The 14,180-nt window shown below is 40.2% G+C and overlaps 1 protein-coding gene across 2 annotated transcripts in view; it reads right to left on the reverse strand.

Moving 5' to 3' along the window:
• Positions 1-13,096, reverse strand: part of mettl24 (methyltransferase like 24) — a 41,585-nt gene extending 28,489 nt beyond the window's left edge. For both annotated transcript variants that reach the window (XM_035910502.2, XM_006797052.3), the window contains exon 1: positions 12,632-13,096. In XM_035910502.2, coding sequence (XP_035766395.2) covers positions 12,632-12,973 — 342 coding nt within the window. In that variant the 5' untranslated portion in view covers positions 12,974-13,096. The remainder of the gene's footprint in view (positions 1-12,631) is intronic.
• Between the last annotated feature and the right edge of the window lie 1,084 nt (positions 13,097-14,180).

The raw sequence follows: 14,180 nt of genomic DNA on the forward strand, positions 1-14,180 counted from the left end.
TGTACAAAATAACACATTTAAAAGTTGAGAGTGAAAGCTCCCAGCTGTTATCTTAACAGTTTGACAAATCAAAAGAGTATTAATATAGCCGTGGCTGCACTAGGGCCATGTGCAATGTTCCCTCTAATTTTTCACGTGTCTGAGCACACAAACTCCCTGAGCGGTCCCTTAGACCACTGTGAGCGACATCAGACGTGTGCACTGTGGTCACGCCGGCATCGAATCCATCCTAGTTTCATGGTTTATTAAAAATAATCAAATTACAGCATTTACATTTATGTTAGACTACTTTTAATTAACTGCTTTAGCCCACTTACAATGAAAATGTAAAAAACAAATCTAGTCATTGACCTGTGCAGTATGTTAACACTATTGGAAGTAAAAATAATTTGAACTCCAATTTTGAAAACAACTTTCTTTCTTTCTTTTTTTTTTTTTTTTTAAAAAAGCTCTGATTTGTATTATGAGTCTGTGGTCTGGGAGAGAGTCCTGTAACTCTGTCTGCAAAATACAGTATATAATGACCAGTGCTGGGCAATTAATTATATAGTTACTTCTTCAAAAAAGTAACTCAGTTTGGCAAACAACAAAGTTTTTTGGACCTTTTTTTTTTTTTTAATGAAGCCAAGGCATTTTTAAATAAACATTTCAAACTATTTTTAGAACAATCAGCTGCTCTGCATCAAATCTGATGCCACAGAAATTATTTGTGCCGCTCCAAAAAATAATTTCTGTCCACTATGAGATAAAGGAGAACAACAGCCAGTGTTGGGGAGTAACGGAATACATGTACCGCCGTTACGTATTCAAAATACAAAATATGAGTAACTGTATTCCGTTACAGTTACCGTTTAAAAAGGTGGTATTTAGAATACAGTTACTTTGTTGAAATAAATGGATTACACGGCGGTACTTCCCTGTTTCATATTGTGGTGGGTCAGGCCTGTTTGGGTTTTGTTTGACAGCTACGTTCTGTTGTTCCAGGTGGCAGCGTTACGGTTGCCATGGTTACAGGGTGACGCTCTCTCTCTGCCTGTTTCCTGGGTGAGAGAGGCCTTTTTGTTGTTGTTGTGCTAAGCTAATAGGCAGAAAGCTACAGGTATAGCTCTAAAGAATGTAGCATCATAGGCAGTGTAGTCCGTGCTGCAGAAAGAATGGACTGCCATACCTGTTATGTGTCTGTGAGCGAGGTAGGGAAAAAAAGGAAAGGTACGAGCTGTCATCGAGCAAAAACGGGAGCTGGAAGCATGTAAATATAATAATAACCACTGCAGCCAAGAAGAGTGCCTGACGAGCCCAGTTGTAAGTAAGCTATTAAGACTCGACTGTACACCGTGTTCGTGTTTTCCTCCAAAAACAATAAGTTCCGTTGGAGCAGCCTTTCAACGCCTCTCTCTGTCTCTCGCTAGCAAAGTTGACCCAGACAACAAAGTAAAGCTAGTTTTCGGCTACGAGCCCGACACGGAACCGCCGTATTAGTCAGAGGTCCCTTTACTACGGTTCGGAGCCGCGGACCTTCAGTAACAGTAACAAATCACAGCAATAGTACTTACACGTAGCTATAAACAGCATGATAATATATTAAGTAATCCAAAGTATTCAGAATACGTTACTGTCATTGAGTAACGTAACGGAATACATTACAGAATACATTTTGGGGCATGTATTCTGTATTCTGTAATGGAATACATTTTAAAAGTAACCTTCCCAACACTGACAACAGCCTGATACCTGCAGGCCTGACAACAGGAGATGTATCACTCCTGTAACACCTGTAACATTCAGCAGTCGCCTCATTGTTCTGACACACACAATAAAAGTATTGACTACACTACACACTAACTACACAAGATTTGTGCTAAACGTCACAAATCTCTCACATTTCAAAGCACCGCCATCACTCCTAAAACTTCCCCCCGTTTCTTAACAACTAGATGCCACGTTGCCATATCATTTTTTGATTGGTCGACATGGTACTTTTTTGGACCAATTGGAAAGGGAGAGGGGGGTGGAGTTTGTTTTTGCTCACAGGCGGAGAGTGCTTTAGCGCCTTTTTTCTTATAAAACGCAGTTTTTACAGTTATTCCCGCAGTAAATATAAACAACGACAGTATTCAGGAAGAAAACCAAACATTGCTTTTTTTTTAAATTTTTATCACAACTCTGGTTTTACGTGGCCTATCAACACAATTTAAAAACTGGTATAAAGTCCACACTTTTCCCGTCAATTGTTCCGTCTGTCCTGCTCACATCTCCAATGGTTGTATACATTGTCATTAACGTGGCTTCACTCAACATCAGCCACGCCGCTTTGCTAGCTAAAACACCGGTGTCGGCACATAAGGACGCTGTCATAGCCTGTCAATGACGTTGATTAGCTGTGTATATACGAATGTAAATCGCATCATTGGCTGGACTATGGGATAAGGTGGCATCGTTCTAATCCCATATGGGAGCAGCCAGTCACTCACTGACTAACACTGCAAAACAGAATTGTTAAAGTATTAATTTTAATTTCAATTCAGGTTAGATTTTTTTTTTTGCGCAACACAGATTTTCTGTGCGCAGAGACCCTGCCAGCAGTGCGCAATTGCGCACGTGCGCAGCTTAGAGGGAACATTGGTCATGTGCTCTCAGTTGTTTCTCATGGTTAAAAAAAAGTGCAGATAGCTTGCTCATGAAAGTAAAATAGTCATATTTCTATAAACTCTTAAGAAAATAGGTAATTGATTATCTGAAAGCTCTCTTTGTGCTCTCCCTGACATAACTTGGCACAACCACATAGTAGCTTGTTTTCTTTTGGCTGGACTTTGATACTAATCTCATATTGAGAAAAAAAAGCTACGTGCCTGTCTAGAGCTGTTTGTTCTTCTAGGGGATGGTCTACGCATAATCTGTGCTGCAATGTCACTGCAGCAATATGATCCAACAGTTGAGAAAATCAAAGGTTTTGTATGTCTAAACATATTTACACCCCTTTCTGTGATTTTTCTGCCTGCGGTTATTGCACAACTTCCTATGTAGCCTGCTTGTGAGGTGCTTGTGATCCTGCGGTAAAAGCGGATTATTCTGCTTGTGCTGTTCCCTAAGTAAGATCACTTAAATAAAGTCGGTTTTGCACTCAGTGTGGCAAATGCAAGCCTAAAATGCCACAGCAGTGCGCTTGCAAGTTTCAATGAATTAACAACAAAACCTACATGCTTTCTTAAAAGTTTATAGTTTGCAGATGTATTTGCTTTGCATCTGACTTTATAAATATTTGACTTTAGTTAAGTCAATTAGCCCCCCCCCCCAAAAAAAGAAGAATAGGTTTCAAATTGTGAGTTTAGATTGGTGAAAAACACTAAACAAACAAAAAGATTTATGATTAAATCTTTGCTTTGTAAAGTGACTAAGTGAAGATAGTGTCTGCATAGCCTTTACTCAATACATTATTTATGCACAGTTCATCTGCAGAATTGCATGGCAATTGCATTATTTTTTTTAAAAGTAATGCAGACTTTGATGGAGTACACTCTGATGTAATGCTATAGGGTTTAGGTATAGGGTAGTAAATGTGCTAAAAACATACCAAGCCACTGGTATGGTTCTTTAAAGTTTCATAGACTGTGCATTAGTGATGTGTCGGTCGCGAACGACACGGCTCTTAGAGCCGACTCTTTGAAGTGAACGATGCGAGCCGTGGTTCTTTTTTTCTTTCTCTCACCCTCTCTCTCTCTCGCACTTTTTTTTCCGCTTCACTCTGCACGCGAGCCTCGTGCTTTGCGCTGGGAAGAGGGAGGGAGGGCCGGTAGTTACACTCGCAGTAGCACAGGAACAGAGCCGCAGGGAAAGAGAGAGAAAGAGAGCCAGGGACAACAACGTCACATTAGAAAGGTATAGTAATCATCCACAACTATTTTCAGTTGCGGATGATAAAGGATTCAGAAAGTTTATTCATGCAGGCCTATATGACAGAGAATATGCATCTTCTTTTTGTTTTCATATTTTTTCACATTTATATTTAATTGTGTTGTGGTTTGCAGTGTTTAGTGTTGTTTCGCTTTAAATTTGTTTAAAAGGAAAAAGCTGAAAATTTAAATAGTTAAAAGTTGAAATGTAAATAGTTGTTTTTTGTATTATATGATTTATTTATTACATTTTATGTGGAGTGAATAAATAAAAGTATATTTACGGTGGCCCCTACAGACAAAGCACGTACAAACCCCGAAACACATAAAAACTCAGAAGCACGCACAAACCCCAAAACACGTACAAACACAACAGAATGCTCCAGGATGCTAGGGCACAGTGTTGAGCTTTTGTTACCTAGTGGCTACACAAGCCAGGAAGTACCAACAACTGGATTTGGTGTGTGGTAGTAACAGGTAAATAAATGTTTTTTTAAAAATTATTTGAATATATATGAGTGCTTGTGTATAAATACACAAACAATACACATATGCTTTCGATTGTGTAATTTAAGTGATCTAGGTAGCTCTGTTTTGGAAGTTCAGTTAACGCTAGAAATGTGTTTTGGAGTTTGTACGTGCTTTGTCTCAAGGGGCCACCACATATATTTATATATAAACATATATAAATAAAACCACGTTTTTTTTTTTACATTAGTAATTCCTTTTGTGCATAATTTTATATTGCTGTTGATAATAAATTAATTAAAGCAACAAAACAACCTGGGGAGCCGGTTGGGAGCCGAAAGAGCCGGCTCTTTTTAGTGAGCCGAGCCGAAAGAGCCTGTTCTCTAAAAAGAGCCGGAAATCCCATCACTACTGTGCACACTGAGAAGTTTCTCAGGCACTTTTATCTATATTTATATTTATTTTTGGCAGGTGTGTCAGATTAGCTAAAGTTTATATTGACATTTCTGACAAGTGACTGAAGAGAAAAATAAAGCTCTCTTATTAAACATAAGAAAATGTACAGTGACTACTCAGCTCATGTGTTACAAATTTGTCATTATAAGATTATATACGTTTTCGTGGAGTTCATATAGAGATGTAAATATTTTATCTGCAACATGCAGTGTTGCTAATGGATATGGAATTTTTAGCTTAAGACCAGGCAGGTAATAACCAGCTTTCTTAGCACTTAGCACAGTTCTTGTGACTTCTTAGTTCTCTGAGCATCTCAGTTGGTGCTTAAGGGTGCCAGTGATCTGACTCGAGTCACACCTTTGGGATTATACAAGGTCAGCCTCTTTTCTTCTTTTCAGCAGTCTTTTCTCTTGCTCTCTCTGTCTGCGGAGGCAAATCTTTCAGTTTTCCGTGACATAAGGAAGGTCATCGGGTGTCTGCTTAAGAAAATCTACTGGGACCTAATACCGCCTGGCAGAGATTGAAGCAGGATTGCTTTTTCTGTTTTCACTTTATCCTAACTCTGAACTAATCAATGCTCAGAAGCATAGTGTTCATTGATAATCAAGCGGTCACCCATTTGAACAAAAGTAATTTAAAATTGCCTTGCAATGAATGAATTTGTGTCTCAGCTAATTAAAAGGATAATTTGAATTAAACTGGAGACTGCTTTGGCTTATTGGTTGTTTTTGAATATTATAATTATAGGTTTTGAGGCCATATAGAAGCGTTTATTCTATTCCTACAGACAACAAATAGAAGCATGTAGTTTGCATTTTTGATCATCTTTCACTTTAGTGGTTTGATTTACTCTCATGAGAAAAAGACTGACACGATCACTGTTTTTGTCTCTCACAGTTGTAAATTGATTCATTTTGACTCAAGGCTACAGATAATGTGAATTAGATTTTGGAGCATTTGTCTTTAGATGTCATTTGAAGCTGGAGTTTGAGCAGTCCCATCACATAAAAAAAAATGTTAAAAAACAAAACAAAAACAAATGCAGTGGTTGAAAAAAAAAAACAAAAACAAACCCCAAGAGCCAAAAACCTCTCAGAGTGTTAGGAGACCTAACTCTATACTCTATATTCACTTTTAAGGGAATCATAATGTATTTTGCATATATTCATTTTGTTTTCTTTATAGTGCAGTAAAAATCAGGTAAGGGTAGCATGACCAATGTTTACTGTGATTCCACAAACATTATGTAGGTAGCAGGTAATGGATAATAACTGGACAAGAGTAACTTGAGCTTAATATTATAATATAACATTTCTAACTAGGTAGACAGCTCGTTCTCTTTCTCTTGACAATGCTTTCTTTAAAGATATAACATATTTTGGGAACAACTTGAAAGAATGGCAAATAATGTGATATTTAGAATGCCTGTATGCCAGCATCGTTCCCTACGTGTTGCAGACAAATATGCAGTTTTCTACAAGACTGCAAGAAGCACAATAGCGACAACGACAACATCTGACTGCAGCCACAGGACGGCAGTAATGTAAAGGATGGATGCGCATATTAATTGACAGGCGACAAGGTTTATGACAGGACTGTCTGAGATGAAAGGAGAGAGGTCAATTTGCTTTGGTACATTTTAACTTATATCTGTTTTTAGATTTGACAAGGCAAGCAGTGCCTGCCTTGCTTGTCCTGACGGAACACCACTGGTAAAATTGTCTAAAATGAAAAGAGAATCCATGGTTCATCTTTGCTTTTCGCTAGTGATTTACTGTACTTACAGCCTGTCTGTGGGCTTTGAGGTTCAGTGTGTTTGACATGTGATTGGCAGCTGACCTATCTACAAGTAATCTCTGAATGATGCTGCCACTGAATTCCTGAGTAAAAGCTTTACAGTTCGCACACTCTCAAAATACATTCACAGTGTGAAATAGAACACTGTGGATATGGAAGGGAGACTTGAGAAGATAGATATGAAGTGATTTCTGGTACAAGTAGCAATTTATGAATAGTACTCCATTTCTATATGAATTTTGATGATGATGATGTTTTAATATTAAGTGATGGCAAGGTTGGTTTTAGATTTTAGAGTACATTACAGAGAGTAAGTGCAGTAGTAACAATCAGTAATGTCTTTTTTTTTTAACAGGAAGCAGTCAGACTGAGTAGAAAGTGTCCTTAAATTAAAGAAAGTTGCTCCAAGCACAGATTTCTTCCTCTTGCTTCATAGCAAAATTGTGGACTGAAACAACATCACTGTATTAAGATTGATCAGTATGATGCATGCTGTTGTTGCTGCTGAATTTAACTGTGTTTAAGCAGTAAATGATTACAAGTCAATATTTGAGAGAGAAAGAATAGAAAAAAAGCAAAAAAAACCCAAAGCAACATACTAAACACAACACCATCGCATTAATCTAGCTAAGTTTAAACAGCAGTAAATACTAAATATTGAATGTTGTTGTGCAGCACGCAGGACAGACAGTGCACAATGTGCTTTGAAGTAGCAGCCAAGAAAGTTGTAATTTAAGTCTACGAACAGTGAACACCCGTGTGCACACCTGTGTGGATCAGCGCGCTTGTATTCAAATGGTTTCCCCATGTAATGGTCTGCAAGAGGATGTAGAGAGCCATAGCCCTGTCCCCCAGGGCATGAAGCAGGCATAGAGGAGATCCAGGCCCCAGACATCCAGAGGCCCCAGAGTGCGAGAACACAAGGAGGACCACCGGAGGGGCATCCGTGCCACCCTCATGGGAAGGGCTGAGGATCTCCAGACGAGGGGTCACCCAGTAGCCACCGAGCAGAAGCTAGAGGGGGCTGCACCAGCTGTGCCAGAGTGAACCGAGCCGCAGGCCCCGAGGCCGGAGGCCCGAGGGCCCCCCGCGCCCCGGAAGAGGCCGGACCGAGCAACAGGCGCCAGGCCCCGCCAAGTAGCCTGTACATTTGTAAATGTACAGCAAAGACAGCACTGAAAGATTGATCACTGGTAGTGCAGATGAGCTGTTAATACAAAAACCTATTAGCATCACAAACCATACTGTACACAAAATTGGACAGGGCACTAAACTACTTCTTAGTCATGCAAAGCTTTAACGATAACAAGATGTTTAGTCTTCACAACAGATGCAACAAAACTTTGATGCCCAACTCAGAAAAAGTTGATATCTGACCTGAGTGCTTCCTCTTGCCTTAACATCAGCATAAAAACTATGTGCCAGAAACTTCATCATGCATGTGCATTGTGTAATTATATTATATGGACCATACAGGGAAAATTGAGATTACATACAGACTCCTAATACTGACAATTTGTTGCACCACTACAACTGCTACACATCAGGATATATTTTTACCACTTTTTTATTGTTGCAAACCTTTTAACCTTATTATGGCTACATTATACAATGATGGTATTTGTTACTAGTCTCCAGTTATGGCAGTGGCAGCCCTTCCTCTCTAACCAATGGGAGGATAGTAGGTCAAAGCAGAATCAGCATAGAAAGAATAGTTGCTTAAATTAGCAGATATAATATGGTGACTTCTCGTGACTTTGCAAGTCGCCAGCATTTCAGCTTGGGAGATGGACCTGCGTTGGAGTGTGTAGGTTATATATTTTGTGCGTGCGTCACTGTGAGAAAAGGCCAGGAGTCTGTTTATTGCTGTTAAAGTCAGGGGGCTGAGTCACCAGAGCCCTGCTGTGTTTGCTCTCTTCTGTCTTTCTTTCTTTAGCCCTTTTCAAACATTGGATACGTAACATTGCTGTCCCTGTAAATATGTTAAATGTGACAGAATTCTGCCATTCAGACACTGGTTTGCCCGTGTTTCCCCTTCCACCCCAGCCGCTGTTGTTTTGACCAGCACATTTTATATGTGTCTATAATTTACCAACTCACCCCTCTGCTCTTTTCCCTGTGGGGAAGAAAGCCTGCATGAGGTAAATGATTCAAGAAGACTCATGCGTGTGTGTGTGTGTGTGTGTGTGTTTTAACGTGGATGTCTGACAGCCAAGAGATTACATTTCCTTTAGATTGGTTATAAAAAAGACCCTGAGGCTCTCATTTACACTCATACCTGTACAGTTTATTAAGGGAGACAGAATGTGTCAGCAACCGTCTGTTATTCAAGGTGGTAAAGTGAGGTACAGTAGCAACCTCTCCTGTGCTTTACCCTCTTGAATGAGTTTTAAAATGAGATTTGCCTTTTCTAATGACCTCTCACTTCATCTTGCTCAGAAAATGCCTCAAAGCTGAAAATTGTTAATGTCTGACATTTTCAAAGTGTAGCAAAGATGACAGATCAGCAAGTGCTGTGTTTATAAAGCTGTGGTACTTAAGTTGCTGGTGTGCAGTAACAATGTCATCGACCAAGCAGCTAATGTGAAAGGGAAAATATTGTATCTGGATTTGTACAGACAGCTATGCATTAGATCTGTGTATCATTAAGCCCTAATTACTAAACACATCTTTTACTTTTATTCGCTTTTGCTCAGAAGAACCTAAAAACTGTTAGGCCTTGTGCATTTTTGATTAGTTGGATGACCACTACTTTATCCATCCATCTGGGAATCTATCCCAGGTATAACCTGATAACCTTTCAAACCTATCCTCTATTTACAAATTACCATCTTTTGGTAGGGGGATGAAGCCAGATTACTCAGAGAGGCACAGGACACAGAAACTCTTAGAAATTTGACCGGTGGATTTGAACCCTGACTTCCTTGCTATGAGGAAACTGTGCAGCCACCTACTTTGTTCAGTGCTTGAATATTTTGTGATCTAACAACTTGCTTCTTTATCATATATGTGCAATGAGAAGACCTGGAGACCACAATTACTGTAAAAGGCTTAAAATTTAGATAAGAGGGCCTTAAAGTGCGAACCAAAACTGCATATATAAATATCTGCACTCAAACACGAAGCAATAGTTTTAAGTAAAATGAAACTGAAATCTATAAAATCAAAGATTTATTTATTCAAATAACTACAAATTTAGGATAATTTGCTTGGTATAAATGGAATGCATACCAGTCATGTCAATTTCATTTGACCTGATGTTTTACGTTGCACTTCTGTAACAACACTGCATGGAAAATTTACATGTAATCAAATAACTTCAAGTCAGCCATTTGGTAATAAACGTTATGTGACATTTCTAAAAAGCTCCCGAGCAGCTATTATACTTTGATGCTGGATTGTTTTGTCAAATGTTGCTTCCCTTCTCAAGAACAAACTTTTAAACTCGTGTTCAGCTGTTGCTTGTAGCATTTTCAGCAGATCTGTTACAGATTTTTAGAATCTGAACATAACAACTGATACTCTAGTCTATTTGTATGGGGTTTATTAATGCACCTCTGAATACTGCCTCATGTACATGTTATCAAAAGTTGTTTAGTTTCATGAGTCATCTGTAACATAGATGCAGTCACATGCCCCTTCCATCCATCCATCCATTCACTTCCGCTTATCCTTTTCAGGGTCGCGGGGGGCGCTGGAGCCTATCCCAGCTGTCATAGGGCGAGAGGCGGGGTACACCCTGGACAGGTCGCCAGTCTGTCGCACGGCCAACACACAGGGACAGACAACCATTCACACTCACATTCACTCGCACATTCACACCTAGTGGCAATTTGGATTATCCAATTAACCTATCCCCACAAGCTGCATGTCTTTAGACGGTGGGAGGAAGCCGGAGTACACGGAGGGAACCCACGCAAACACGGGGAGAACATGCAAACTCCACACAGAAAGACCCCGGCCTGATGGTGGAATTGAACTCAGGACCTTCTTGCTGTGTGGCAACAGTGCTAACCACCGTGCCACCTTTTATGTAATTCTTGAAGATCATCCAGCCATATGAAGAGGTATAAAAGTACGATTATCTTTACTAATTATCAATTACCTTTACAGCAGCTCACAAGGAGGTAAAAGTGAGAATGAAACCAGTTGTGTTCATGGTAGGTGTAACATTTTCCACAATAGTGGCATTAATACCATCCGTCTTCTTCTGCTTACCCAATTTAGCATCAGCTGGAGACTATCTCAACTGCCATAGGGTGAAAAGAAGAGTGCAGCTTGGTCAGATTGCAAGTTTGTTGCATGCCTAACACAGAGAGAGACAACCATTTGCACTCACATCCACACCTATGGGCATTTCAGAATAACTAATTAACCTAACCCCACTAAGTGCATGTCTTTGGAGTATGACAGGTAGCCAGAGTACCCATAGACAACATGCAAACGCCACACAGAAAGGCCCCAGCCTTTGTGCAGCCGTGCTGCCTTAACTGATACTCAGATCTTTTAAATGGCATAGAAAGGTGGACTGGGGTAAGGGCTACATGCTCTTATTTCTACAGTACCAGGAAATGCTCAGAATATTTAACAAATCCTTCAGTACATAAATTCGTAAATCAGTGAGCGCTTATAAAAGCACAATGCTTTACAAAGCCTCACCGGAAATTAGGTTTTAAAATGTAATTTTCCTCACGGCAGCCTGCAGCTTTTTTTTTTATTTTATCTGAGTTGCATGAATATGTTCAGGGAGAAGAAAGCAGTATGCTAGTGAGACAGCAAGAGAGCAATGTTCAAGGAAAAGAGAGAACATAAGAGAAAGACAGGTTAGAGAAAGTGGAAGGCGGGTTTGAAGTTTTAAAGTGATTCAGACAGCAGAGATGAGGAAGCAAAACGGAGCATGAGAGGGACAAGGTAACATGACAGAGCAAAAGCGTTAACACACGTCTTCGAGATGAGAGGGAAAGGAAAGAAAAGCACAGTCTAGGTAGAGAGGAAGCGGGAGAGCTAAATAGCAGAAGCGCATGACACAGAAAATTTTATCTGGGCACCTCCAGGGCATCTTAGGAGACAAATTTTATGTTAGAAATTAGGTGGAGTGAGCATATGGTGCTATGTAATATTGATGGTGCACAAGTGCCCATCTCAAGGCATGGGATGATAGCCCTGCAGTGATTTTCACGGCATTTAAAACTCTTGTGCTGAGGCTTCTTTGTCTCTAGTTTAGGTCATTAAAGATTTAAAGACAGAAAAGCGAAGAAGCATTTATTATCCCAATGTAACAGAATGAGAAACTAAAGTAGGGAGGAAAGAGCTCACCGTGTGTGTGTGTGTGTGTGTGTGCGTGCGCGTGTGTGTGTGTGTGTTGCTGGTGGGAGGGTTGACAGAAATTGGCAGTGAAAGGGGAACAAAAGGAAAAATGATGGATGGGAAGATCAAATGACAACATGAAGGCAACGGTGGAGAGCAGAAATGAATCAAAGAGAAATGCATGAAGAGACAGCAGAGGGGAGGGAAGTGGAGGGTTGTTAAGCTGCTGCACTAACACACCCTTCGTGGGTCACAGGGTCAAGCTGCTGGAGTTCATGCATGTGTGTGTTTGAGTGTGTGTAAAGTAATGTTTGCTCCAGAACACACAAATGAAGCGTTTCTTTGTTAGAGCCGACTGTCTTAGATTTGTGGCTGATGCACTAAGGGAGTGCTTGATTTGTCATTGTGTGTTAGGCCAACACTTGTTCACTTGTCTCAGAAAAATAAATGCAGTCCTGTACTGCCAGAAATCTGAGTGGCAAACCCTCTCTTCTTTGACATCAAAGCATTTCAGAGGCACTCGCTGCTGAACATGCATCAATTCTGCTGCCTGTTCTTCCATCATCACCCTTCTGGGATTTACCGAGCATTAACTCAGTAGTTCTTACTCAGTTTCTCTGTAAGAAACCTCTGATCTAGGAATCAGATAAACCTTACAAAAATCTTAAGCACAACAATTAAGAGCTAAGAAGTTGATGGTATATCAAACATACCTTTCTGTGTAGTTGCAGAGGCGGGCAGCATCGTGGTGAGGGGCCCTCTGTGTCTCCCTCAGTCTTCCTAACTAGACTGTCCTTCTTCAGTTTGTGAACATAAGAAATTCTCCTTTTAATGCTTTTGCCCAGCTCCTCTGCTTCTTCTGCAGACACCTGTTTCATTTTACTCTGTTCACCCCACTTCTGATTAGATTTAGTTGGACGTCTCAAAGCCAAGGGTGCTGAGGCACCCTGCCAACCTCTCTCCAGGTAAAGATGAATGCACACACACACAGCAGTGAACAGGATGCCCAAACGCAGCAGCAGTCCCAGAGTGAGTCGCTCTCTGCCCATGTCCATCCACTGTTTTGTCCTCCCTGTCTCTCTGACTCACCCAAGTCCAGTGTCTCAACTCAGAGTGTCAGTTTGATTGCTTTTTCTATCCCATTTTGGAAGTTCTCTTCTCTTCTCTTCTCTTCTCTTCTCTTCTCTTCTCTTCTCTTCTCTTCTCCTTTGTCTCAAGGCTAAAATCCACCTTTACACCAACAGCGGTAAGTTAATAAAATGCAAACATTTCCACCGTTGCTCATAAACCAGCACACACGCACACATATTTGTGCTTCCGGCAAGACTGTGAGACTGTGTAAGTGCTGAGGCTTTGGAAGCTGAGAGTGAAGTGCAGAATATGCCACCCTCTTTGAAAACTTTGGAAACTCCCTCCTCACACTTGTAAGTCTCTTTCTTTCTCTTTTTTTTTTTTTTTTAACCCAAACACACGCCCCTTTAATTTGCTTTCTTTTTCTTTCTGAGGTTCACACTCACACACACACAGACACACACACCACTCTGTTGTTCTTCCCCCTCCTTGGTGCAGCTTCATCCCGCCCAGCACAATCTCATGTTACGGTGTAGCTCCAGTTATGGGCTGTGTCTCCAGCTCCATAACGGGTCCATGCAAGATTTCCTCTCAGCATCTGTTGGGCTCTCTCTGGACACAGCAGCGACATTCATACACGAAAGAAAGTTTAAGGATTTGTGAAAAGTCATTTGAGGTGCTCCAATGCAAACATTTTGTTAGAGTGATACGTTTCTAAGAACTTTTTGTTTTTACTCATTTATTTGAAGTCATTACTCTTGAATTTTGTCTGTGTGCATATGTTTTTTAAAAAAAATACTATATTAATTCCTATATTTTTCTCTGTTATTGTACAAAGTTAAGAAAATATATTCCATACTTCTCTCGATTCCTGATTTAATGAGGGCATATTTGATATTTTGGACAAGAAGAGAACATTTATTTGGTGTTTTCAAGCTTCCTTTTTTGTGTTTTTAGGGGTGGGGGAGGATTAGACCTTACAACAAAACTTGAGAATTAGAATTTGCTTGACGTGGCACTGCTAAATGTAAGAAGAGGCAGATAATAAGAGCTGATCTCCCACCTACTGTTTGGAATCAGTTACAGCCTTTTTGAGCCTACAAATAATTCTCTGCTGCCCCCCTTTTGAAGTACAAACAACACTCCTCTAAATACCAGCTTCGGCACACAAGCCAATTACAGTGAATCAAA

The sequence above is a fragment of the Neolamprologus brichardi genome, chromosome 15 (assembly GCF_056152115.1).
Source record: "Neolamprologus brichardi isolate AB-2024 chromosome 15, ASM5615211v1, whole genome shotgun sequence".
NCBI classification, from domain to species: domain Eukaryota; kingdom Metazoa; phylum Chordata; class Actinopteri; order Cichliformes; family Cichlidae; genus Neolamprologus; species Neolamprologus brichardi.